Raw genomic sequence first — 27,636 nt, 5'->3', positions numbered from 1 at the left:
CCAGGCTGAGCAGTCGCACTTGCAATTGGCCCTGGTGTTCACAGTGAAATAATTAAAACTGACAGATTGTCACACAATACACACTGGGATCTGTGATCAAAGAGTGTGTTGTGCTATTATTTAATGACACTTCACAAAGCCATGCAGGGTATGTTTTTTTTTTTTTTTGGGGGGGGGGGGGGGGGCGCAAGTAGCTGGTCTTGCCTAGGGTGCAAAATAGTCTAGCACCGGCCCTGCTTGCAGCACTGTGGTCATTGGTTCAAATCCCAATCACAAAAGACCAAAATCTATTTTCACATTGGATAAAAACAAGAGGACATCATTTATTCAAAAAATGTCTAATACTGTTGATGGATTCTAACATTTAACTACTGTAAGAAATTATTACAAAATCAGGACTCAAGTACAAGACGGTTTAGAGCAATGATAGGAGGTTTGCGGCAGTGTGTCAGTTTCTTCCTTTGAATTACTTGGAGAAGGATTTCAGGCTGAAGGCTCAGGAAACTAATGACCATTCCCATCATTCACATCACCAATAAAACACAGACTAGACTAGTTTATTTATCTGGACATCTGACTGCATGGCAATGCTGCCACCTATTGTTAGGAAAGGGTATTGGCAACCTGTTCAATAAAGCTGGCCAAATTGATGTCTCTTTCTGATAAGCCACCACATTCATGAGTGCTCAAAGTTATATGAACCTGCAAACAAAAACATATTGGACACATGTTAATAACATACTAACATTCACTGTCAAATAGTATGTATCAATACTGAAACAAACATACTAAAAATAGTATCCTATCACATCAACAATAGCTTTCCTATATAGACAGCAAGTAGTTGATTGACTAATCCTGGGTACAGCACTGCAGGCAAATGTCTGTTAGAAGAAGGTACATTCATAATTAAAAGGATATGATGCAAAACATGTGAAAATTATCACATATGTATTTACATAAAGTTGAGATTAAAGAGGAAGTAAACCCTTCCAAACAACTTGGACCTACAGGTAAGCCTAGATTAAGGCTTACCTGTAGGTCCAAGCAATATCTCCTAAACCTATATGGTTTAGGAGATATTTGCCCGAAAATGGGCACCGCTGTCTACGGCGCATGCGCCGTAGACAGCGGCGCGCAGGCGCACTAAATGCGGCAAATCCATGAATGGATTTGCCAAATTTGTCGACTCCCGTGCGCATGCGCGGGAGTGACGTCATCGCGGCTTCGCCGAGTGGCAGCGGAGGAGCTGCGAGACGTGACTCCCGTGCGCATGCGCGGGAGTGACGTCATCGCGGCTTCGCCGCTGTGATTCGTCGGAGCTGCGAGACGCCACCAGCAACATGGATGCGGCGGACTACAGGGATCAGCGGCGACTTCGCTGGCTCCTGTGTCAGGTAAGTGACACATAATGAGCTACTATGCGATGCATAGTAGTCCATTATGCTTTACCTTTGCAGGGAAAAAAAGAGGAAGTAAACCCATCAGGGTTTACTTCCTCTTTAAAGTGCTTGTAAACCCTTCCATATATCCAGTGCAGAGACTATCCTTGGATGACACAGAGAGGAAATAAACCCTCCTACACAAGTTGTACCTGTCTATCTGCAGTCTTCTGTACATCTGTTCAAAATACTGAGTTCATAAGCTTGTCTGAGTGACCAAAAAACAAAGGGTGGAGGAGATTTGAAGTTCCACACTGCAGAGCTCAGTGAGGAGAGGTCTGAGAGCCGATTGGAAGGAAGAGACACACCCCCTTCACGCAGCACACAGAAACAGAGCTAAGGGTGTCAATCATCAGGAATTTCCTCCCATGTCACCATTTTTTCTCAGTGTCAGGAAAACTTGTCAGTGGTAATTCATGCCGATAGAGAAATGAAGCAACAGACAGAAATGACACTTAGTGCTCTGGACTGAGACAAGTACACACTACAGAGCAATGTTTCAACTCCAGTCCTTAAGTATCCCCAACAGGCCATGTTTCCAGGCTTTCCATTATTTTGCACAGGTGATTCGATCAGTTTCACCGCCTTAATAAATACCACAGCCATTTCATCTGAGGGAAATCCTGAAAACATGACCTGTTGGGGATACACGAGGACTGGAGTTGAGAAACATATTTATGTGTTTTTTTTCTTTTTGCACACACAGAGGGTGTGAATGGGCTGCATAGGAAACAGTGGTAATTCTCTTGTGGTGCATTAACAAACATTGGGCAACGCACGCTAAATCTCAAAAGGTGCAAACACGGCCTTACGAAGTAGCAAAAAGGTATTTATTAACTAGGATGCAAGAAGTAAAATTAGGTGTTTCGTTCGCTAAATCACTGGTTATTGTGGTATATTTGCTGCTGTACTTGAATTGAATGAATAGGAAATAAGCAAAAATCTGAACGATGAAGATTAGACAGGAGAAATGTGCACAGGAAAGTAGAAATACAATAAAGAGTATCTAAACCCAAGAACAAAAATGAAAGATATTGCAGCATCCCCATCCTTTGATGTGGTGGCTGCATTCATTTTTTGTATTTTTTCCTAGTAATCCTAACAGACAACTTGTCCTAGGGTGACAACGCTCACTCACTACACTGTATCTATGGTTGTCACCCTGGAACAGGAAGTGTGTTAGAACTACAGAACACATGCCACTTCTCATCTCTAGAACATAACCAACAGAACACTAAGGAAGCTAAGAGCCCAATGGATTTCTAGCAGGATCAACAGGAATTTTGTTGCACGAACAGATACATATACGATTGCAAATGTTTTGATATATTAGAGCAAATTAAATTGAATAAGAGAAATTCATTGTTGGGATTTACATATATTTTAAGACTGGACAAACAAACATACTAGGGCAGCACCAGGGGCGGACTGACAACTCAAGGGGCTCCCGGGCAATAGGAGATCATGGTGTCCCCAGTGTCCTGCCCACACTCAAGCCACAAACAAAAGCCCCACCTACATATTGCAGCTCAGCTGCATAGAGGGGGCATTAAAATATCTACTGCAACATAGCGTGCATGGAAGTTAGTGCCCAGCAGTAGTGATGGACGAACGTTTCGCCCGGCGGTCGTTTCGCGGCGAATTTCCGACTTTCGCCGTCCGCGGGTTCGAACGCCTTTTTCCGTCGTTCGCCCCGGCGGACTTACGTGTTTAATGTATACAAGAACTTTAACCTTTCGTGACACGTTTATCATGTGTTACAGGACAACCAATTGAGACATGACAGCTCATGGACACTTGGACATTCCCCCTAACCTATAAATACACCCGATCCGGTGGCCATTTTACATTCTTTCTTCTGTCACTGTAGGGAAAGGATCCTGTGTGGAGTAGGGACAGAGAAAACGCTAGCTATTTGGTACACAAAAGTTCTTTTCAGGACTGGTATAGGTGTTAGGTCAGCAGCCTGAGTTTCTTTTGTCAGTTTAGATAAAGGGACAGAGCGCTGTATGCTGCTATTTTAGGGACAGCTCAGCCAGATTAGTCTTTCTTCATCATCATCATCATCATCATCATTAGCTGTTACTATCAGGTCCACAAAAGAGCTGTTCCAGCTAATCGTTCCAGCCTACTCTTTTTTGCCAATTTGTATAGGGACAGGCAGGAAGCAGTGTGTCAGGCAGTGAGGATAATTTTAAAGACTTGCTGTTACTATTAGTTCCACAAAGGTTCTTTTCAGGACTGGTATCAGTGGTACGGTAATAGGCTTGTACACGTATAATATTCTTTCTTCCAAATATAGAAAGAATATTATACTTGACTGCTGCCCTTCTGCTGCAGTCTGCTAATCATTCACAACTCACTTGTTCCACAAAGCTCTTTATCAGGACTGGTAACTTGGTCTGTCTAGGGTGCTACGGTACATAGGCTTGGGTGCGGTACAGTCTGCTGTTCTGTAAGGACCGCTATCGGTCCACAATACATAGGGTTGCCGTGCACTACTGCTGACCGCTGCCCTATACTGCAGCAGTCCTTCAGCGGTATAGGGACTGACGCACAGTCTGCTAAACACTAATACACAACCTGCTTGGTCCACAAAAGTTCTTATAAGGACTGGTAACTTGGTATAGGGTGCTACGGTACATAGGCCTGAGTGCGTTACAGTCTGCTGTTCTGTAAGGACCGCTATCGGTCCACAATACATAGGGTTGCCGTGCACTACTGCTGACCGCTGCCCTATACTGCAGCAGTCCTTCAGCGGTATAGGGACTGACGCACAGTCTGCTAAACACTAACACACAACCTGCTTGGTCCACAAAAGTTTTTATAAGGACTGGTAACTTGGTATAGGGTGCTACGGTACATAGGCCTGAGTGCAGTACAGTCTGCTGTTCTGTAAGGACCGCTATCGGTCCACAATACATAGGGTTGCCGTGCACTACTGCTGACCGCTGCCCTATACTGCAGCAGTCCTTCATTGGTATAGGGACTGACGTACAGTCTGCTAATCACTAACACACAACCTGCTTGGTCCACAAAAGTTCTTATAAGGACTGGTAACTTGGTATAGGGTGCTACGGTACATAGGCCTGAGTGCGTTACAGTCTGCTGTTCTGTAAGGACCGCTATCGGTCCACAATACATAGGGTTGCCGTGCACTACTGCTGACCGCTGCCCTATACTGCAGCAGTCCTTCAGCGGTATAGGGACTGACGCACAGTCTGCTAAACACTAACACACAACCTGCTTGGTCCACAAAAGTTTTTATAAGGACTGGTAACTTGGTATAGGGTGCTACGGTACATAGGCCTGAGTGCAGTACAGTCTGCTGTTCTGTAAGGACCGCTATCGGTCCACAATACATAGGGTTGCCGTGCACTACTGCTGACCGCTGCCCTATACTGCAGCAGTCCTTCATTGGTATAGGGACTGACGTACAGTCTGCTAATCACTAACACACAACCTGCTTGGTCCACAAAAGTTCTTATAAGGACTGGTAACTTGGTATAGGGTGCTACGGTACATAGGCCTGAGTGCGTTACAGTCTGCTGTTCTGTAAGGACCGCTATCGGTCCACAATACATAGGGTTGCCGTGCACTACTGCTGACCGCTGCCCTATACTGCAGCAGTCCTTCAGCGGTATAGGGACTGACGCACAGTCTGCTAAACACTAACACACAACCTGCTTGGTCCACAAAAGTTTTTATAAGGACTGGTAACTTGGTATAGGGTGCTACGGTACATAGGCCTGAGTGCAGTACAGTCTGCTGTTCTGTAAGGACCGCTATCGGTCCACAATACATAGGGTTGACGTGCACTACTGCTGACCGCTGCCCTATACTGCAGCAGTCCTTCAGCGGTATAGGGACTAAGAGTTTTGTCACAGGGTGATTTAAAAAATGACAGGCAGAGGAAGAGGCAGGCCCTTCCGCAGGGGTGGTAGGGGTAGGGCAGGAGCAACAGCCTTGAGCCAAAGTGGGAAGTTGCAGAAGGTGCGTTCAATTACTTTAAAGGACGCACCAGACTTGGTTGAGTGGCTCACTCAGCCTTATTCTTCTGCACCCTCCTCATCCTCTCGATCTGCACCCTCTTCTTCACTCTCTGCTATGTGCACCCCCAAAGACACTACCACCAACAACACCACCACCACCACATACCTTCCGCTTGAGTGCAAATGGGGGCCTTCATGCTCCAGTGTTTTAATAGGGACCCCCGTATAAAAAGCATGAGGGTCAAGGACCAGTACTGGGTGGCAACGTACTTAGATCCCCGGTACAAACACAAAATGGCGGAAATGTTACCGCCGTCGCAGAGGGCTGTCAGAATGCAGCACTTCCAGGCCTTGCTTCGAGAAATGCTGCATTCTGCTTTTGCGTGCGCTGGCAGAGGAGCAATTCCCACTCCCAGAGAAGGATTTGCGGGTACCAATCCAACAGCGCCTGCAAGAAGAGGCCGGTTTGAAGATGTGTTGGTGACTTCGGATATGAGGTCATTCTTTCAGCCGACCCATCGACAGGTGTCATCCGGATCCAGCATCAGGGAACGCCTAGACCGTCAGGTGTCCGACTACATTGGGTTAACGGCCGATGTGGACGCTCTGAGGAGTGATGAACCCCTAGACTACTGGGTGGGCAGGCTTGACCTCTGGCCAGAGCTTGCCCAATTTGCAATCGAACTGTTGGCTTGCCCCTCATCCAGTGTCCTGTCCGAAAGGACGTTCAGCGCAGCAGGGGGGATTGTGACCGATAAGCGTACTCGCCTAGCTCACGACAGTGTTAACTACCTCACATTTCTAAAAATGAATGAGGCATGGATCTCGGAGGAATTCAACACATGTGATCAGTAGACCATGTATATGTCTATAAACAATTTTTGGAATCAAGCACACAGACCTTCTTAATTCATTTGGCTCACTTCCCTGACCCAAAAAAGCACACCGTACTATATGCCCCTACCCTCCTCTTTGAAGAGGTTGAGCGGTGTCATATTTCTACTGGGGCTGCTTATTATGAGGGGTTCCCACCATCCCTGTGCTGTGCTGACTTCCTCCTGGGTGTTCTTATTATGAGGGGCTCCCACCATCCCTGTGCTGTGCTGACTTCCTCCTGGGGGTTCTTATTATGAGGGGATCACACCATCCCTGTGCTGTGCTGACTTCCTCCTGGGGCTGCTTACGGTGCTGCTGTCAGCGCTGTATGTCACGGAGCTGCTGTCAGCGCTGTATGTCACGGAGCTGCTGTCAGCGCTGTATGTCACGGAGCTGCTGTCAGCGCTGTATGTCACGGAGCTGCTGTCAGCGCTGTATGTCACGGAGCTGCTGTCAGCGCTGTATGTCACGGAGCTGCTGTCAGCGCTGTATGTCACGGTGCTGCTGTCAGCGCTGTATGTCACGGAGCTGCTGTCAGCGCTGTATGTCACGGAGCTGCTGTCAGTGCTGTATGTCACGGAGCTGCTGTCAGCGCTGTATGTCACGGAGCTGCTGTCAGCGCTGTATGTCACGGAGCTGCTGTCAGCGCTGTATGTCACGGTGCTGCTGTCAGCGCTGTATGTCACGGAGCTGCTGTCAGCGCTGTATGTCACGGAGCTGCTGTCAGCGCTGTATGTCACGGAGCTGCTGTCAGCGCTGTATGTCACGGAGCTGCTGTCAGCGCTGTATGTCACGGAGCTGCTGTCAGCGCTGTATGTCACGGTGCTGATGTCAGTGCTCTGTATTACGGTGCTGCTGTCAGTGCTCTGTATCTCCTGCACCCTCTTGTTTGCCTACCCTGGTCCCTGACCTTCCCTCTCCTCCATTGCCTTCATTAGCTCCATAGTCCTGAATTGTCAGAACAATTTCCCAAATAAAAAAAAAATGCTTGTAGTTATCGATCCCAAATTCACCTCATACATGTATTATGCTATTGTCCAGGTGGTGGGACTACGTGCTACCCCCTAATAATTACCCCGTGGCCGCAAATTCGACCTAAAGGTTTGCGAAATTCGCCTCCCATTGAAGTCAATGGAGCCCGCGGCGAACGGTCGTTTTCGCGAACGTTTGTGTCCGTTCGCGTTTCGCGTTCGCGAAACGTCCCGTCGGAAGTTCGTCCATCACTACCCAGCAGTTTCTATGGAATGAAGCCACTAAAAGCACAGAAAGAAGTCATGCATAGCAAAAACTAAGTGTGGTTTTCTGGGCTGTAACCTGCTGGTTACATAGGACAGTAAAGATGCCCGATGATGTGCGGCCATTCAGCTCCCACCCAACTCCTTCCCGACAGGGTTCCCAACTTTTTTTGTCAGCATTACATTGTATATTGCTGTATGTTGTGGTGCTTATCTAATAGTTTCTTGAAACTATCAATGCCCCCCGCTGAGACCACCGCCTGTGGAAGGGAATTCCACATCCTTGCCGCACTTACAGTAAAGAACCCTCTACACATATAAATAAGAGAGAGATAAAATTAAGAGGGGGATAAGAAAAAGAAAGAAAAGAAAGAAAAGAAAGAAAAGAAAGAAAAGAAAGAAAAGAAAGAAAAGAAAGAAAAAAAAAAAAAGAAAAGGCTCCCCTATCCTGCACCAAGAGACACCCCTCCCCCCACAATTACACCAGGACACCCCCCCTTAAAATGTTATACTGTATAATCCTATCAGCGGGGTTCCACTACATCGGCCGTAATGAAGGGGTCAGTGTTCAGCCATGCCACCTAATATTATGGACTCCTCTCACCTTTCCACTGCTTGCTGGCATCATTACCAGCACCCCTCAATTGGCAGTCACTTGATCTGGGAACCATCCCGCTAGTCCCTGATCAGAAGCTGTGACTGACAGCTATGGGAACTGGGAGCGCGCCCTCAGCATACAACCTCAGGCTGCTGTGGATGCGCATGTGTGGCAGCGGTAGCGCATTAAAGCCCACTTTTCTTGTGTTATGCAGAGGTTAAAAGGAGTCGTAAAGGCAGTTTTTTTTTTATCTTAGTGCATTCTATGTATTAGGATAAAAAGCCTTCTATATGTGGCAGCCTCCCCTAATACTTACATGAGCCCTATCCAGCGATGTCCACAAGTCCCTGGGCCATCTGGGACTCTCCTCCTGATTGGCTGAGACACAGCAATGGCACCATTGGCTCCTCCAGCTGTCAAAGTCAGTTAGCTAATCAGGAGAACGGGTGGGTGGAGCTGGATGGCAGCTCCATGTCTGAATAGACAAACAGAGCTGCAGCTCGGCTCGGGGACCCCCCAAAGCAAGCTGCTTGGGCCCTCGACAGGAGGGAAGAGCCAGAAGAGGGACCTGAGAAGAGGATCAAGGCTGCTCTGTGCAAATCCACTGCAACAGGGAAAGTAAGGAGGTTTTGTTTTTCTTTAACTAGACTTTATAGATCACTTTATCGAAGTGAAAAATACTTTTTAATACATTTGTGTTGACTGCTTTACCTTGTTATAGACATTAAACCATTCCGGGTGGTGATCTAATTTTTCAGCCTGTAGTGCTACCCGGGTCATAAATCCAAAGGCCTGCAATAAAATAAAAGAATTGTACATTGGGGCATACAGATATACGTGTTAAGTCAAGTTGTACAATGAAAACCATAGCCAAATTACAGAGCTTTCATCAAAGCCAACTATCAAGACATCAAATGGCTGATGTTGTAGCTGATCTTATAAGTAGCACCAGGGCAATTGCAGATCCAGAGGCTAATATGGCAGCTTCCTTGGCTGTAAAGGACTGGGGGGTGTAGTTCCGCTTGAACACAATCTACTGGAAGATATTCATAACTGAATTCAGCGACTTCCTCCTGTTACGATGTAAAGCTGGGTGTACACTCGTAGCATTTTGTTCTAAGCTTCTGTGTGAAGAACATTTAATTTCCTTATAGATCATGGGTGATCAACCTGTGGCCCTCCAGTTGTTGCAGAACTACAAGTCCCATCATGCCTCTGCCTTTGGAAGTCATGCCTGTAACTGTAATCTGTGCAATGCCTCATGGGACTTGTAGTTTCGCAACAGCTGGAGGGCAACAGGTTGAGCACCAATGTTATAGATGGTAGGGTTAAATTGATGTTCATTTTTGACCGCAGTGATCAGAAAGTTTGAAGGAACAGGATAGAAAGTGTTCTTTCGAACAAATTCATTTCTAACAGTATATGTGTTTTTTGTTCGGCAACATCCATTCGCTCCAAAAGTCGAATGCCAAAAGAAAATGAAAATTTTGAACTACTTTCTAATGACATTGGTCAGGCCGTCAAATGTATTGAGACTTTTTGTATAAATTTTTATTTGAAAGAGCCTCCTTTGGAAAGATTATCTAGTAAGCTGGAAATTCTCTTCATCTTAGAGCAAACCTTTCCCTTTTTCCAAATGGGCGATTCTGAAGCAGAGATTCTTCACTGCTACAAATCGATACTGCCAGTGATCACCTATTCAACTTTAGCCAAAATATATTTTTATCTACTGGCACCCCCTTACCTGCCTAGGTAGTTCTCTAGTAAAGGTAAACGTACCCTTTAAACGAACTGGGGTGTTATTCATTTAGTATATCTTTTGCATTTAATGCTACCTTAGTGATGGACATGTATCTGTTGGGAATGCGTCTGCCCAACTAAGGCCAGCTTTCAGAATAAAGTGCAAAGTTACCGCTTGTTAGCAGTAATCCAATTTACAGCACCTTGAAGTCCAAGGGTTTTAAATGAATCGAGGGAGCGAAGGATAACATCATTCAGCAGTGTGACATTAAAAATGAACTTGCATATTATTCATTAGATTTGTGTTAGAATATTTAATATGTGTGTCTTGCTTACCCGATTAAAATCCTTGAAATGGAATTCTTTGTAAATAGCATCTCGGCCATCCAGCTCATTCCATCCAACTGCCCTGAGGTTAGGTAAGAGCTGATCTCGTTCTTCCCCGCTGAGTCTGTGAGCTTTCCCAGCCTGTTGGCATAAAAGAGATAAATAACTAAATCAATTGCAAAGTGCCATTTGCTAGAACTTACAGATGATTATATCTCTTCTAGGGCCCATTCGTACCTACATGTTGCAGCAACATGCTCAAGGGCACTGTTTTATATGCAGCGCCATTAATTTTCAATTACACTCCAATGTACTGTATGGCGACTTAACTGTGGCATTAACCCTACTACATTTCAGCAGAGCCTGTCTCAACCTTTTTATACCCAATAGTTACATAGTTAGTAAGGTTGAATAAAGACACCAGTCCATCCAGTTCAACCTGAGTGAGTGTCTACAATTGTCCCTATCCCTGTACATTGCACACTCACATCAGTCCCTACCCTCAAGGAGCCCACAATCCAAGGTCCCCATTCATATACTAGGGCCAATTTGGGACAGAAGCCAATTGGCCTACCTGCATGTCTTTGGAGTGTGGGAGGAAACAGGAGTATCCAGAGGAAACCCACACAGGCACAGGGAGAACATGCAAACTCCAGGCAGGTAGTGCTGTGGTTGGGATTCAAACCAGCAACCCTTTTTACTGCTAGGTGAGCTTGCCAACCACTACACCACTGTGCTGCCCAAATGGACCTTTGAAAAAATGTTTAGATTCCCAGAGAACCCTGTGCTAAAATTGATAATACCTACAGTCCATGGTACATTAGTGTGATAAGTTGGAGAGAGAGTGTTAGATAAAATAATATGACATACATCGCATATTTGAAATCCAGAGCTGATAATTGTATTGGAATCCACCTGTGGTAAATTCAGTTGATTGGACAGGATTCGTAAAGGCGCACACCTGTCTACATAAGGTCCTACAGTTATGGCTTGGTTTGTGCTCCGACATACCCTATAAAGTCCAAGGAATTGTAAGTAGACCGCCGAGACAGGATTTTATTGAGGCACAGATCTGGGGGAAGGTACAGAACATTTTCTGCAGAATTAAAGGTCCCAATGAGCACACAGTGGCCTCCATCATCTGTAAATGGAAGAAGTTTGGAACCACCAGGACTCTTTTCCTAGAGCGGGCCACCCAGCCAAACTGAGCGATCAGTGGGAGAAGGGCCTTAGTCAGAGAGGTGACAAAGAACACGATGGTCACTGACAGAGCTCCAGCATTTCTCTGTGGAGAGAGGAGAACCTTCCAGAAGAACAACCATCTCTGCAGCACTCCACCAATCAGGCCTATATGGTAGCCACTTCTCAGTAAAAAGGCACATGACAGCCAGCCTGGAGTTTGCTAAAAAGCACCTGAAGGACTCTCAGACCATAAGAAACAAAATTCTCTGGTCTGATGAAACAAAGATTGAACTCTTTGGCCCGAATGGCAAGCGTAATGTCTGGAGGAAACCAGGCACCGCTTATCACCTGGCCAATACCATCCCTAAGTGAAGCATGGTGGTTGCAGCATCATGCTGTGGGGATGTTTTTCAGTGGTAGGTACTGGGAGATTAGTCAGGATTGAGGGAAAGATGAATGCAGCAAGTGCAGAGACATCCTTGATGAAAACCTGCTCCAGAGCACTCTGGACCTCAGACTGGGGCAAAGGTTCATCTACCAACAGGGAAACGACCCTAAGCTCACAGCCAAGATAACAAAGGAGTGGCTACAGGACAAGTCTGAATGTCCTTAAGTGGTCCAGCCAGAGCCCAGACTTAAACTAGATTGAACATCTCTGGAGAGACCTGAAAATGGCTGTGCACCGATGCTCCCCATCCAATGTGATAGAGCTTGAAAGGTCCTGCAAAGAAGAATGGGAGAAACTGCCCCAAAAATAGGTGTGCCAATCTTGTAGCATCATACTCCAAAAAAGACTTGAGGCTGTAATTGGTGCCAAAGGTGCTGCAACAAAGTATTGAGCAAAGGCTGTGCATACTTCTGTACAATACATGTGATTTTTTTTCCCCATTTTTAATAAATATGCAAAGATTGCAAACAAACTTCTTTCAAGTTGTCATTGTTGGGTATTGTTTGTAGAGGTTTGAGGAAAATAATGAATTTATGAATGAATGCATTTCATTTTGCAATAAGGCTGTAACATAACAAAATATGGAAAAAGTGAAACACCGTGAATATTTTCTAGATGCACTGTAGGATATACAGTATAAGACCATCACTTTAGCAATGATTAATCGATAATGAAAATCGTTGTCAACGATTTTCATTATTGATTAGTTGGTCTAACGGCACCTTCCTCCCTGCCAGTCCCATCTCCATCCCAGTGAATCCTGTGTACAAGGTGGTGGCACAGCCGTATTCTCATAAGAATACAGTGGCGCTCATGTGGCCAGGCCCAGAGAGAGGTGAGAAGAAGCCGTGATATAAGGTAGTGGCTGTATACAATACTGAATACTCAGTAGTAGTACATTGTGAATTTGTGATGACAAGTTGACAACACAATTGCCCCTTGAACATAAGTATTTCTAGGGGGTGGGTAAAATAGTGCCCCACCATTGGTGTTCCCGGGAGGAATAGTGCCCCACCATTGGTGTTCCCGGGAGGAATAGTGCCCCACCATTGGTGTTCCCGGGAGGAATAGACATGACAGGATACCTGTATACGACTGCCATGCATTCATTGCATTATAATATTACAGTACTGTCTGAAAATCTGCAGAATAGTATTTCAGGTCTTTTTCATATTTTTTTTCTTCTGGTGTTCTGAGAAGCGACATTACATTTTTTTTATCCCCTAATCATATAGCTGGTTATTATATCTTAACACCAGTGCATATAAATATTGAAGATTTTTTTTTTTTATAAAACTGTACAATACCTATTAAATTGCACTCTATCTGCAAAAAATAAATTATTATAAAAATGGCAGAGGGTGTTGCTGCTGACACGACTTCAGAAAAAAGTGTGCGACCCAAATCTTCTAAGGCAGTGGTCTCCAAACTGCAGCCCTGGGGCCGGATGTCGCCCTTTGCTTGCCTTTATTCAGCCCTTGAGGCGTTATTCCTGCCAATGTCACCAACAATGGGGCATAATTCCTGCCACTGACACAACATTGGGGCACCATTTCTTCCAATAACACCCATGATGGGGCCTAATTCCTTCCACTGACATTAAAAAATGGGCACTATTCCTTCCAACGACACCAGATCGGACATTAAATCCCACTGGGCACAGTTTGGCCCCCCTGAAGTCTGAAAGACAGTAAACTTGCCCTTTCTTTAGAGAGTTTGGAGACCCCTGTTCTAAGGCATGGGATCATTTTAAAATTTAAATGCTGCAAAGAAGGTGGTCACCTGCAAACTTTGCAAAATGGAACTTGCATGGCATGGAAGCACAACAACGATGAATGAGCACATGAAACGGAAACACGTGGGGCTCACAGAGGGACGGTAAGGTAAACCCAAATGATATATTGAGTTACACAGAAATAGCTTTTCCTGCATGCTAATCATTCATATTACCTTTGCAGAACAAAACAGCGCACCATGACAGTTTGTGCAGCAAAATCGTCAGTGCACTCCCCAACAATCAGCAGTTATAACAGATTCTAACAAAAAAAAAAAAAAAAGCTAGTCACGGACAGTGGACACTCCACTGTCCATAGTTTAAGACCGAGGATTTAAAAGCATGATCAGTGCATTGAACCCTGGATATACTTTACCGTCAAGAACCCATTTTACCAAAACTAGTGGAGAGAAAGTACCAGGAGGCATTTCAGAATGTGAAGGATGCCATCAGCGCTAATGAACACAGAATTGCCATTACTGCAGGACAAGTATAGCGACCGAGGATTTCCTTGGCATTACATAGGGGAGGAGTGGAAGATTATTTCTGTCTGCCTCATTACCATGCCTCTGCAAGACAGGCATACAGCAGCAAATATTGCAGAATGGTTGGAGGTCACTGAAAAATTTGAAATTCCATACCAGAAAATAAATTGCCATTGTGCATGACAATGGTGCAAATATTGTGGCTGCTGCAAAAATCCTGGTGGACACGCATGGCTGGGCCAGTATCTGCTGCACTGGCCACACCTTGCAACTGATGATCAGTGCGTGTTAAAGAATTCTGGAATCGAGAGAGCTGTTAGTGCGGCAAGAGGACTAGTTGAACTTTAAAAAAAAAAAAAAAAAGAAGTGAATTAGCCAGCAGCAAATTGAAGGAGAAACAAAAGCAAATGGGTACATCTGAGCACAGGCTTCTTCAAGATGCAATAGCACTTACTATATGATTGAACGACTCGTTGAACAAAGGTGGCCGGTAACTGCAACTCTGTCTGACCCATCAGTTACACAAAGGGGCAAACATCTGGGCTTAAAACCAGACCAGTGGAGTATTCTTGAAGAACTTTCCACTGCTCTAAAGCCCTTGGAATGCTGCACTGTATTCATGAGAGGCAAAGAATATATGTTACCCTATCATCCATGCCTGCACTGGTAAAGGGGCTGTTGCGGTCCAATGAAGATGCTTCTTTTGAATCATCTCCGCTGAAGAGCTTCCAAGCCACTGCAACAGATCAACTTCAAAGCAGATGGAAAGGGATCTTTGAACACGTCTCAGACACCGTAATCCTTTCCTCTGCCATGGACCCACAATTTAGAAGAGAACATTTTTTAATCACCAGAACAAATCATAAATATGGAGGCAAAAGTACAGACAGAGGAGCTTGCTTTAAGAAGGGAGATGGTGCAGCAGCAAATGACCACCACGTCGCCTGTAACTAGAGATGCTGAGCCTTCAACGTCTACAGCATCTCATTCTCTACTTGACGCACTCCTTGAGTCTGGGGGCAGCAGTGAAGAGGAAGAGGGGCAACTTGAGGAGGATATTCAGACACAAGTACGAAATGAAGTGCAGGCTTATTTTGCTGAGAAGCCACTTCCGAAGTAGGGAAACCCTTTGAATTGGTGGAAGGGTAATCAAGATAAATATCCTACTTTGGCAAAACTTGCAAAATCATTCTTGTGCATCCCAGGCACCTCCACTCCAGAGAGCCTCTTTTCTGCTGCAGGCAACATAGTTTGTAAAAAGAGAGCCAGCCTTAGCCCCGAGCATGTTAACATGTTAAATTTTTTACTAGGGCTGTTACGGATTAAAATTTTCGATTAATCTTTTTAAATCAATTAATCGACTAATTTTGATTAATTATGGACGCACATACAGATCCAACTACTTTTAGCTGATCTCCTTGCATTGCAACTTGGCATTAGTCAGTGGTAAATGCGGTATACACTATATACAATCACCCGACACTAGTTTGTTTCCACAATCCATGACTTAACTTCACAGTTCACACAAATACGTTTTAAATTCAAACTGTAGCATTGACGTAAGTAATTATTTATTTTTTTCCACAGTAGCGTGACAATCCCTCCACCTCCGGTCTGACTAATCCCTCTCACCTTATGGCATGGACCCCTGTGCAAACAGGTGGTCATGCAAGCGGGTATCAAAAGGGTTAACACGGACCATGAACGTCTCTCACATCTCCTTAGATCTCTGCAAAGACGCCAGGTCATGGGTAGAAAGAAAAGATCTAAGTGCTCATCGCTTAAGTAGAAGATAAAAATGTTTGCGTTCAAACACAAACTACTCACATAAAGATGATAAAAACACAGCATGTAAATCCGGCAATCATTTTAGTTCCGTAGGGCAGCAGTGGGTGATGTCATGCATGGCTCCTCCCCCATACGCATTACGTTCAATCAGAACTTCGATGTTACCGGACTCCTCCCCCCTTCCCTTCGTTAGCAGACGGAGGCACTTGGGGAAGGGTGGAGGAGTCCCGTGATGTTTATGTCCTTGACCTCACCGGATCTCCATCGGAACTCCCTGAAGACCCGGAAGCTGTCGGAGAGGTGAGTACTGATCAAAAGAATTTTGATCGATCAAAAAAAATTAATCGATTGAACTTTAAAATTTCCACAGCCCTATTTTTTGCATTCAAATGCAAAATTTCTTGAACAGTTATAGTTCAACTCTTTTTAGAATGTTTGTTGTTTTTGTACTGTTGCACAGTTGTGTAATATTAATGTAAAACATTTTTTATTCTGCAGTTTGAGTGTAACACTCGCTTTTTTCATTATTACTTTTAAACAAACAGAAAATGGCATATTACGTTTTTGTTTTTACGATTTTATCCGATTGATCGAAACGAATCGATTTTGAAAATATTCATTAGTTGCAGCCCTACATCTCTTATTAATCAATTTTTACAGACATGCCGATATAGGATATAGGAGACCATCTCTTATTAATCTCAATGTGGTGTACATGATGAATGTAAACAGGAAAAAAGCGATATCACATGCATTGCTCATTTCACCGTGTGATGCGTAGTGACAGAGGATGTCTGGTAACTTAGCAACTAGATGAAAAAATAAATATTGCTCAGTTAACGATAGGGGGAAAAAAAAAAAAAAAAAGTGTAATAACAAAGCTGTATTGTTAGAAGGAAAAAAAGATATTCCATAAACTGCCTCCTAGGAAAATGTTTGAAATGGAAATCAATGAAAACTAGCATCAAACACGCCTGAAGATGAGCTACTAGTCTATTTCCATCCATATAATGAGGCCATCATGGCTGATTCACTTGCTCAGTAAGAAAAAGTATATTCATGAGCAAGTATTCTCAACTAGATGTTGTTTTTTATTGGATATATTAAAAAAAAAAAAAAAGAAGATATTATTTAAATGCCATGATAGCCCTCCAAAAACACACATTTCTTCTCCTGGCGATTGGAGAGCAGGTCGTACTTTCAACCAAGGGCTACTGATGATGTCCTTGGATCTATGATTTTTCTGACCACATCGATGGTTGGTGGCTGGTTCGTGATGCTCACTGAACCTTCCAGTGGACAGGTCACTCTCGCCAGGGAGTTTATACAGTATATGGCAACCAACCAACTGGTGTTCATTCTGCAAACGTGACCAAACCAAACCATACTGCATTTTTGGATTTGTTCTTTGACTGAAGGTTGATGGGTGCAAATTGTCTGGGCTGTCTCATTCTGATGACAATTAGGAAGACACCCAAAATCTGTCAGGCATCGCATTTGGAAGGCACACATACTGTACATCAGAAGAACATATGGGATAGGGTAGGGTGTAGGTGCTATTGTTCCTGAGAAAAGTTTGCTTAGTATGTAGACATAGTGGCAATATGTAATTTCCCTACAAAATTCATTCAGACTGTGAATATGTGACCATCATATATCGTAGAAGGTCATGGAGCTATGCTGGAGGCCAGCTGAAAATATACATTTAAAGTATATACACTATATTACCAAAAGTATTGGGACTCCTGCCTTTACACACACATGAACTTTAATGGCATCCCAATCTTAGTCTATATGGTTCAATATTGAGCTGGCCCACCCTTTGCCGCTACAACAGCTTTAACTCTTCTGGGAAGGTAGTCCACAAGGTTTAGGAGTGGGTATATGGCCTCGATTGAGAATCTTGGCACCCCAGATGTTTTGGGACTATATTTCCCATGATGCTCAACTACACTGCAGAGTACATAAGCATTATGGGAAATGTAGTTCCAAAACATCTGGGGTGCCAAGGTTCTACATTCCTGGTCTATGGGAACGTTTGAGCATTCTTCCAGAAGCACACTCCTAAACCTTGTGAGGTCAGGCACTGATATGTGCAAGAAGGCCTGGCTTGCAGTCTCTGCTCCAATTCCTCTCAAATGGTGTTCAATTAGGTTTAGGTCAGGACTCTGTGCAGGCCTGTCAAGTTCCTCCACCCCAAACTCACTCATCCATGTCTTTGTGGACCTTGCTTTGTGCATTGATCCAAATCATTTGATGGGGGGGGGGGGGGGGGGGATTATGGTGTGGGGTTGTTTTTCAGGGGTTGGGTTTGGCACCTTAGTTCCAGTGAAGGGAACTCTTAAGGCGTCATCATACCAAGACATTTTGGACAATTTCATAATCCCAACTTTGTGGGAACAGCTTGAGGATGGCCCCTTCTTGGTCCAACATGACTGCACACCAGTGCACAAAGCAAGGTCCAAAGTCCTAACCGCAACCCGATAGAACACCTTTGGGATAAATTAGAGTGGAGACTGCCAGCCAGGCCTTCTTGTTCAACATCAGTGCCTGACCACACATATGCCCTTCTGGAAGAATAGTCAAACATTCCCATAGACACATTCCTAAACCTTGTGGACAGCCTTCCCAAAAGAGTTGAAGCTGTTATAGCTGCAAAGCGTGGGCCAACTATTGAACCCTATGGACCAAGAATGGGATGCCATTAAAGTGATTCTAAAGGCAGAAGGTTTTTTTATCCTAGTGCATTCTATGCATTAAGATAAAAAAACTTTCTATGTGCAGCAACCCCCTACCTGAGCCCCTTCACGATCCAGCAGTGTCCACGAGTGCCTCGGCACTCCAGGACTCTCCCTCCATATTAGCTGAGACACATCAGCAGCGCCATTGGCACCTGCTGCTGTCAAACAAAGTCAGTTAGTCAATCAGAAAAGAGAGGGGGCAGGACTAAACCATGGCTCCAAGTCTAAATGGACACACAGAGATGCGGCTCGGGTGCCCCCATAGCAAGCTGCTTGCTGTGAGGGCACTGGACAGGAGGGGAGGGGCCAAGAGAGCCAACGAGGAACCCGAGAAGGATTCGGGCTGTGCTGAGGAGGAAAGTATAACATGTTTTTTTTTTCCTTTAAAAATAACAAAAGACTTTAGTATCACTTTAAAGTTAAAGTTAATTTGCTTATAAAAGGCAAGTGTCCCAATACTTTTGGTAATATAGTGTACATAGTGGCCATAGACAGTTGTCTATAGGGCTGTCCTTAAAAAAAAAAAAATAATAATTATAAGCTGTGTGCTGATGAATGCTTAGGACACCAGGGTAAAAAAGTAACATTGGTTCAGTAATTTATATTCTCTCTTTGCCAATGGGAATTCTAACAGAGGTTCTGTTCTTTTGTTCCTGTCTATGTCCCCTCTGAAAGTTGTGCCGTCAGCTCTGCCAGATTATCTTCTGCTTAGCCCTTGTACACACGGTCGGGCATTCAGACGGAAGATGTCCGATCGGACCGTGTTGTCGGATAATCCGACCGTGTGTGGGCTCCATCGGACTGTTTCCGTCGGAGTATCCGACCGACAAAGTTTTAGAGCTGGGCTTTAAAATTTTCCGACAACATGATCCAATTTCTAGAGAATTCCGATTGGACAAAGTGCCACGCATGCTCAGATCAAATTCCTAGATCAAAGCTATTGGCTACTAGCCTGAACGTAGTCCCGTCATAACGAAATAACGTCATCACGTTCCGAACAATCGGATTTTTCGACAACTTTGTCCGACCGTGTGTATGCAACACTAGTTTCGGACAAAATCCGTCGGACAAAATCCGACAGATTTTGTTGTTGGAATGTCCAACCGTGTGTACAAGGGCTTAGACCTTACAATGTGCTTACTATGCCCTCAAAAGGTCTATCATATACTAGGTAGTACCAAAAAAAAAAAAAAAAAAAGTTTTGGTATGCACTTATGTTTAATGGAAGGAATTAGTTGTAATGTGAAATTTTAAATACATCTGCATTTCTAGGATTCAGTGCTACCATAAATTAAAGACCATGAAGTTTCTGTCCTCTGCAGATCACGCTAATTCTTTCCTTATGCATAGACATGTGGAATATTTCAGGCTGGTCCTTTGAAGATAAACAGCGCAAACCTTGTACTGAAGATTTCTTTGGAAACATGGGGTGTGTGTGATTGGCTGTACGTATAAATAGAATATGCTCCCTATACATTTGTGACTATTGCTTAAATTGTATGTAAAGCCAACAACATTTTTTTTTTTTAGTTCAGAACAGGGAGGGGTTATAACCCATCAGTTTATTTTTTTCTGATTCTGTCCTTTTGGAGAAAATTCCCTTAAACTTTCCTGTAATGGCGATGCAACGGGAAATAAGAAAAAATCTCACCAACGCAAGTTGCATTCTCCTCTTGGACCAATCATTCTGAGCCAGGTTTTCTGTATAACCCTGGGGTTCCTCCAGAGGTTTTCAGGGGATCCTTGGGCTAAGGACTAATTGACCCCCCATTTGATAGCGCCTGCACAATTCCAAGGCCAGCACCAATTGGCATTCCCATCTGCAGGACACCAATGATTTTTGTAAGGGAGAGGGGCATTCTTTCCACTGGCCAACAAAATAAAGGGCATTTTACCTTAGTGTTTGGCACAGGTGCCATATTCACAGAACACTTTGCAATTTATCAATGAATGCAAAGCGGTCTCTGATTGGATAAGGTGGGACAGTGACATCATGATCTCCACTGCTGGGCACGGTGTTCCAAAAGCTAGTGGCAGTCACTGTGCTAGAGGCGCCTATTACATTGTTTTCCACCTTCCACAAGTATTGGACAGGTATGGCACATGCATGCGTATTCAAGCTGAACCAATGTACCTATGCAAAAATATTCATATGCAAACTTCTGCTTTAAAGCCAACAAGCGCTTTACCCATTAGGGCAAAGGAACAGGTTTGTTTTTGTAGCGGCGACACTTTTGACAAGGTGTCCGCTATGTACAAATTTAGTTTTTTCCTCAGAACAGTAAAGAGGTTCTGAGGGTTGATTGTGTAGGTTTAACTTTGGCATCAGTTTGGCTGGGCTGTATTAGGATTCTGCCTGGTCATGTGTACAGTTAGGTGCACATGACAGGCCCAGAATCAGGCCTGGTTGGACGCTTTGAGTATCAGCATTCCCCGGAGCCAATCAGTGGGTGCGTCTGGCCCACCTGAGGAGTCTGGGGAAGGGTACTGAAGATGCTGAAGTCCCGTGTTCGGGGTTCGTTAGGCCAGAGCTGCCTGTTCCTGAGTCTGGACCGGGGTAGCCCCGAGAGGAGTCCCGGTCACGTGTGCCACCCCGCGACATGGTCAGTTTGACTAGCCCCACTAGAACCACATGGTCTGGGGTAAGGATCCATCTGTTCCAGAATCTAGGCGCAGTACTTGAGGGAGGATTCAAGGCATCCGGGTGTGTTCTCAACTTGGAGGGGCACCGCAGCTCATGTAAGCGACAGGGGGAGGACTCTTCGGAGGAGGTCCAACAAGCTGGCATCCCAAGAAGTGCCTGGTTGCTGGGTTGTTAAGGACACTAACGAATCCACGCTTTTCCAGTACTGCCAAGGAGACAGAGCACATTCCAGGTACTGAGGAAGGGTTCCCGTTCACTTTCGGTTGCAAATATATTCAAGGCCAGACACTTTGCAAGTTCCGGATTAAGCTGCTGACTGCCAAAATATCTGGCTAGAGATTTGTTCAGCTTTGAAGCGCCCAGTTGCGAGTGGTTACTCTCTGGGAGGCATTAGAGACTTTCTAATGATTAGCAGTTCAAGGTGCCTCAATTTTTTCACCATTGCCCTCGGTTCCCATACGAGACTGTGTTTGTTGGATGTTACCCCCTGCAAATAAAAACCTTTCTAAAAGGACTTTTATGGTGTCAGCGTCCAAAGTCGTTGGGTACCAACCCTGGGAACCCCTAGACATGGAAGAACAAGCCAAGCGGAGGTAACTGGTAAGCCCAAAAGTCAAGGCCGTCCCATGGAGGGTTATGGCCGCTACACTTTCATTTCCCCATTCCCCAGGAGCAGCACTGGAAGCTGAAAGAAACACACTGCACTTTCATATATGGGATGGTACTGGCACGTGAGGAGTCCATAACCTTGTGTACGTTTTGACTCTGGAGACTTGTAACTCACATAGGGCTTTGCCTTCACTCCTGGATGCTAATGGAGAAGTGGGGGAGAGAAAGGTAAGTAAATGTATGCCAATGAGGTGGTTTGCATTAAAGTGAACATGTTGCTTTGACCTCCATGGGGGTATCCCCCCCCCCCCCCCATCATGCTGGAAGGCTAGCCCTGAGCATCATTGGTCATCCTTGTTAGTCTGTGCATATCCTAAACCTCATTGGCTCAAAAAAGGAGCACATTTAAGAAGGTGAATGGGGCTAGATTTCGCCAACCAAACATCTAAAGTCAATATTTTCAGGTTTTGGTTAGAATGTGAAAGCGTTGAAACCCCTTAAGTTTTTATTGTTGTCTGTGTCCCCACTGGAAAGATTCACCCCCCCATTAGTTAGTCCGACGGATTGTGTCCGAAACTGTTGCATACACACGGTCGGACTAAGTTGACGAAAAATCCGATCTTTCAGAACGTGATGACGTAATTTCGTTACGATGGGACTACATTCAGGCTAGTAGCCAATAGCTTTGATGTAGGAATTTGATCTGAGCATGCGTGGCACTTGGTCCGATCAAAATTCGCTACACATGATCGGAGTATGTCCGATCGAACCAGTTGGTCGGGAAATATTTCCAACATGTTGGAAAATTGGGTCCGACGGATATTCGGACGGAATCAGTCCGATGCATACCACACACAGTCGGATTATCCGACAACGCGGTCCGATAGGACACATTCCGACGGATTCTCCGACCGTGTGTACAAGGGCTAAGAGCTGTGAAAATGTGGAATAGACTCCCTGCAGAGGTGGTTCTGGTCAGCTCAGTAGATTGCTTTAGAAAGGCCTGGATTCTTTCCTAAATGTACATAATATAACTGGGTACTAACATTTATAGGTAAAGCTGATCCAAGGAAAATCCAATTGCCTCTCGGGGGATCAGGAAGGATTTTTTTTCCCCCGCTGTAGCAAATTGGATCATGCTTTTCTGAGGATTTTCACCTTCCTCTGGATCAACTGTGGGTGAAAGATACACAATATGGAATTGTACGTTTTATTTATTGGTTGAACTAGATGGACTTGTGACTTGTGTGTCAACTCCTCTTCACTTCCTTTTGTCTTTCCAGAACAGGAAGTGAATGAAAAATTTGCAAACCCAGATATTATCTTGTAAAGTAGCAGGGCCATCATCACTGTGCTGTACATAGTCTGTGCAGAGAGGAGAGCTGTGGGAGTGGCCCAACAGGCTCCAACCGCTACAGTCTGCCTGCAGAAAACTACAGGAGGGGGGCGGAGACAAGACCAGTCACCCTGCACAAGGAAAGGGAGCGGCAGTGAGCGGTCTTTATTATAGGAAGATCCTGCACAGATCTGGAAGCAATTCACAAAGCACACGCAAGATTCAAGGAAGAATATATAATATATCTTTTGTATTTAGGAAATATATTCTTATACTGGAGTTCACCTTTATTATGGTTTTTAGGTAAACTTTAGAGTTGTATACACAATGATTTAGGCAAGACTCACACTGCTGGACTGCAGCAACATGTGGCAATTAGTGATGAGCTCAGGCGTGTTCCCATGGACCATGTGCAGAGCCCGCCAGGAAGTCGGCGCAGCGCTGTGCTAATCACAGACAGTGAGACATTGCCCGATGTCTGCAGCCACACATCGGGGCAATGTCTCACTGCCTGCGATTAGCGCAGCGCTGCGCCAACTTCCTGGCGGGTTTTGCACGTGGTCCATGCGAACACACCAGAGCTCATCCCTAGTGGCAATGCATGTCATGCTCATCAGTGCCCTGTGGTGTTCTTATATCAGAATGCCATTGCTGATACTGCTAAAAATATTAAATGCATTGCAAGAAATAGTGCATGCACCCTTTTCTGTGTACTTTGATGCATTAGCTAGTTCAAATAAAACGGCTGCCTTAACACAATGCACATCAACACACAACGCAAGACATTTGTGTTAAACACAATGCACAAATGTCAATTGGTGCTTACAAAATGCATAAAAGAGGGTCTTTATTTTGTTACGGTTTGTTCTGCTGTAATAACTATAGACTGCCTTGTATAGTTGTGCTGAAGCCAATCTGAGCACAAAATGTTTAAAAGCAAAAATATATATTTCTCCCCGTCCAAGTTATGTCTACAATTTGGGTTGCTTGGAAAAAAATAAGTCTCAACATGTGATTATTTAGTATGTTTGCATCATGGGATCTACAAAGGCTTCCAGATGTCCTTTGTTGTGTTTTAAATGACATTTGTAGTCTTATTGGCAATGCTAATTAAACCAGCCAGAGAGAACTGGAAGAAGCCCTCTGCAAACCTTCCCCTCCTCTACAGCCCAGCTCATTAACCGTCTCACTTCCAGCATAGGGATGGGACTTTATTAAAAGCACCCCTATCATCAGGGCTACATGGATAGCTTTTACTTTGTAGCCATTAAGCTCTCTTTCTAAAGTATGCGGCTAATAACCGTATATTTTCCAATATTTACAGTTTGTATGGAGACAGAAATAAAAGCCTGACAGAGGATGTAAAACAAACTATGTATCGCTCTTCAGGAGGGCAACACTTGCATAAACAAACCCTAAGGCCGGTGTCTTGTCAAATAACGTCCTCCATCGGATAGTGTCCGCTGCGTACTGCGCATGCGCAGTACACAGCAACACAGATTCCGAAAATTGCCGAGGATGAACGACGCCCGCACCGTGAGTCCAGGTTCTAGCCCCACTATCCAAGTGGACATAGAGTAGGAATAAAAAAGAGCCGAGCGCAGCGAGGCCGAGCCCGAAGCGTGGCGAGCTAAGCTCGCCCGCGAGGGGCCCTCTAAAATTCACAACCCTATGTCCGCTTGGATGGTGGGGCTACCACCTCCACTCACAGAACAGGCGCCGTTCAGCTTCGGAGATTTTCCGAAGCTTCGTCTGCTCTGTACTGCGCATGCGCAGTACGGAGCGGACACTATTTGATGGCCGGACACTATACGGCAGAACACCAGATTCACACCTAGGCATTTTTTGTGTTTTTTTTGCATTTTGCACTACAGGACATTTTCCATAGAAAACAATGTTAAATGGACTGTAGTAAAAATCTGCAAAATGCAAAAAGCATTGAAACTGCATACGTGTGAATCTAGCCTAAGAATGGAATAAAAGTAACAAAAAAGTAAATAAATAAAAAGTTAAAAATATAAAAATACAAAAAAAGTCAATAAGTACAATAAATAAAAGCCATTGAGTAAGAACAATGCTATAGTCTTCATACTTCCGCCTTGCTCTCAGTCAATAAAACAGAAGCTCAGAACATGGCGGGGAGCTCAGGTAGGTACATAGGTTATAAATTTACAATCCGAGGCTGGGATTGGTCCATATCGCCAAACTCTCTACCTTCCCCAATATGTACATTAGAGGAAAGGAAACAAAGCCTTATCACACTGCATTACTGCCTGAGCTATTCATTAACTAATGTACTTTGACTTCAGATGAGACTCATTACCTGCACATCAATCAGAGTCATTTTTTTTTTTTTCTAAAATAAAAGATGATAAAGAGAAGGAAATCAGAGGCAGAGACATTAAAGCACCACCTTACCATGTCTTCACAAGGGATTTAGCAACTGGTGGCTGAGCCTGTGTGCTGTCACTGGTCCCAGCTGAGCTGCTGCTGCTTGTCTAGCTGTGTGATGGGAGGAGGCTTGACCTGGGTGTCCGCCCATTGTAAATAGCCAGGGCTGAGCCTCCATCCCAGTCATTCAGCAAGCACAGCAATCCCCATACACCGCAGCCAGGAGCCATGTTTGGAGGTGAACATGCTGCTCCATGCTGTCTGCAAATCATTATCGCTGCAACCGGTTAATGATCTCCCATGTACTTTATACACAAGAACTGCTTACATAAAGTATCCACTGTCACTGGTGTTATCAAAGTGCAATCATTTCTTTCTTATGACTGGTACACACAATGAGATTATCGGACAAATGACCGTCCATTTTTTATTTATTTTTTGCATGCTAGTCTTATCAAAAAGGAAGTTTACTAAAGTGACCAAAATTCTCATACGACAGAATACAAATTTCATGTGATGTAATGTGTTGTACAGTATTTGTATAGTATTTTTTTCGAATGACAACTATACAGATTAAATGAAAATCGCACAATTTGGTATTGTACGAGAAAGTTTTTTGTGCTTGTCCCATCAAACTGTCGTGATCGGCTCTCCAAAGCTGCGTACTGACGATCAAATTATAGTACGATCGCTTCAAAAGCAGTATTTTTCATACGATTTTCTGATCATGTGTACTAGGGGTGCTGGATTGAATCGATGCATCGCGATTCGGGTGTCCCCGATGCGGCATCTATACATACAACCGTAAAAATAGATTGCCGGGTGACGTCATCCCGACTTGCCCCGCCCCTCCCGGGAAAGCACTACGAGCATATTGTTAAAATAACTGTGTTTTAATAAATCCCGTGTTGTGTGTGTACAATACATGCAGCTCGTGATTGCCCGGCCCGCCTCTCTCCTCTCATGTCTCACATCTCTCCTGACATCAGCGGGGAATTCTCAGCCCCACCCACCAACTGTAGCTATTAGACATGTGCGATTCGTTTCGCACAAATTTCCCTAAATTCGTACGTTCGAGAGGATCCGAAATACAAATTGCCATGCGTCCGAATTTTGTACGAAATACAAACTTTTGTTTACGAATCCCCAGGAGGAAGTCAGCATAGCACAGGGATGGTGGGAGCCCCTCATCTAATGAAAATTCGTATTTCGGATAGGAAATACTTCAACGGAATTTCGTAATTCAGATAAAAACCAAACTTCGATCAGCATCGACTGTCATATTGAGGTATATTTTTGCCTTTAAATTCATCGGAACGAACGTTCGTACAAGTTAACGAACCTAACGACAATTCGTATTTCGTATGAATTGAAATTGAATTTCGGACACGAAATACGAAGTACAAATTAATTTTAATATGAACTGTAACGGAACAGAACGAAACAAATTTATTGACGGGGCCCATGTCTAGTAGCTATCAGATCAGAAGAGAGGCGGGTGGGGCTGAGAATTCCCTGCTGACATCAGGAGTGACGTGAGAGCAGATCGGTGAGCCAGGCAGTTGCATCGGGGGTGCCAATGTTCGTGGCCGGCTGTCGCGATGAATGATCGCGGGCATGAGAGACAGAACACTGGGCTATGGAGGTAGCAGAAGCAGCTGGCTAAGTCTCTCAGCGGCTTGCTGAAAGGCTGAGCCAGGTGCCGATCCAGGCATGTGGGTGGATCCCGAACATATGGTCATGATCTTTCCCCAGCCTGGACTGGATCTTTTATGTCGGCTCACAGCGGGCTTCAGTGAATCCTGTGTGTTCCAGTACCGCATTTAAATGGCACTCCATTCATGCGATCTGCTACGGGTGTCAGTGTTTAATTACCGATACACCGAAACAGCTTGCAAAATGCAGTGCGATTGCCAGAATCAGATCACATGGATGCAATCCGATTCAGGTGCAGCGGAAAAAAAAAGGATCCTGAAACATATTGGTGCAGATGTGGTGGGATTTGATCCATATAAAATGAATGGCTAA

At 44.6% G+C, this 27,636-nt stretch overlaps 1 protein-coding gene across 1 annotated transcript; it reads right to left on the bottom strand.

The window, feature by feature from the left end:
• Positions 1-298: 298 nt before the first annotated feature.
• LOC143930076 (pterin-4-alpha-carbinolamine dehydratase) lies at positions 299-25,785 on the bottom strand. The gene is made up of 4 exons (XM_077453992.1): positions 25,636-25,785; positions 10,220-10,351; positions 8,855-8,935; positions 299-702 (listed from the first exon to the last, which is right to left on the bottom strand). Exons 1-4 carry the CDS (start codon positions 25,636-25,638, stop codon positions 604-606), a joined length of 315 nt encoding a protein of 104 aa, XP_077310118.1. The 5' UTR covers positions 25,639-25,785; the 3' UTR covers positions 299-603.
• Positions 25,786-27,636: the final 1,851 nt, after the last annotated feature.

The sequence above is a fragment of the Lithobates pipiens genome, unplaced genomic scaffold, assembly GCF_037356315.1.
Source record: "Lithobates pipiens isolate NorthernLeopardFrog02 unplaced genomic scaffold, aLitPip1_a1.2 Scaffold_25, whole genome shotgun sequence".
Lineage (NCBI taxonomy): Eukaryota > Metazoa > Chordata > Amphibia > Anura > Ranidae > Lithobates > Lithobates pipiens.
Note: the sequence above shows the minus strand (reverse complement) of the source record. Positions and strands in the feature narration are given on the sequence as shown.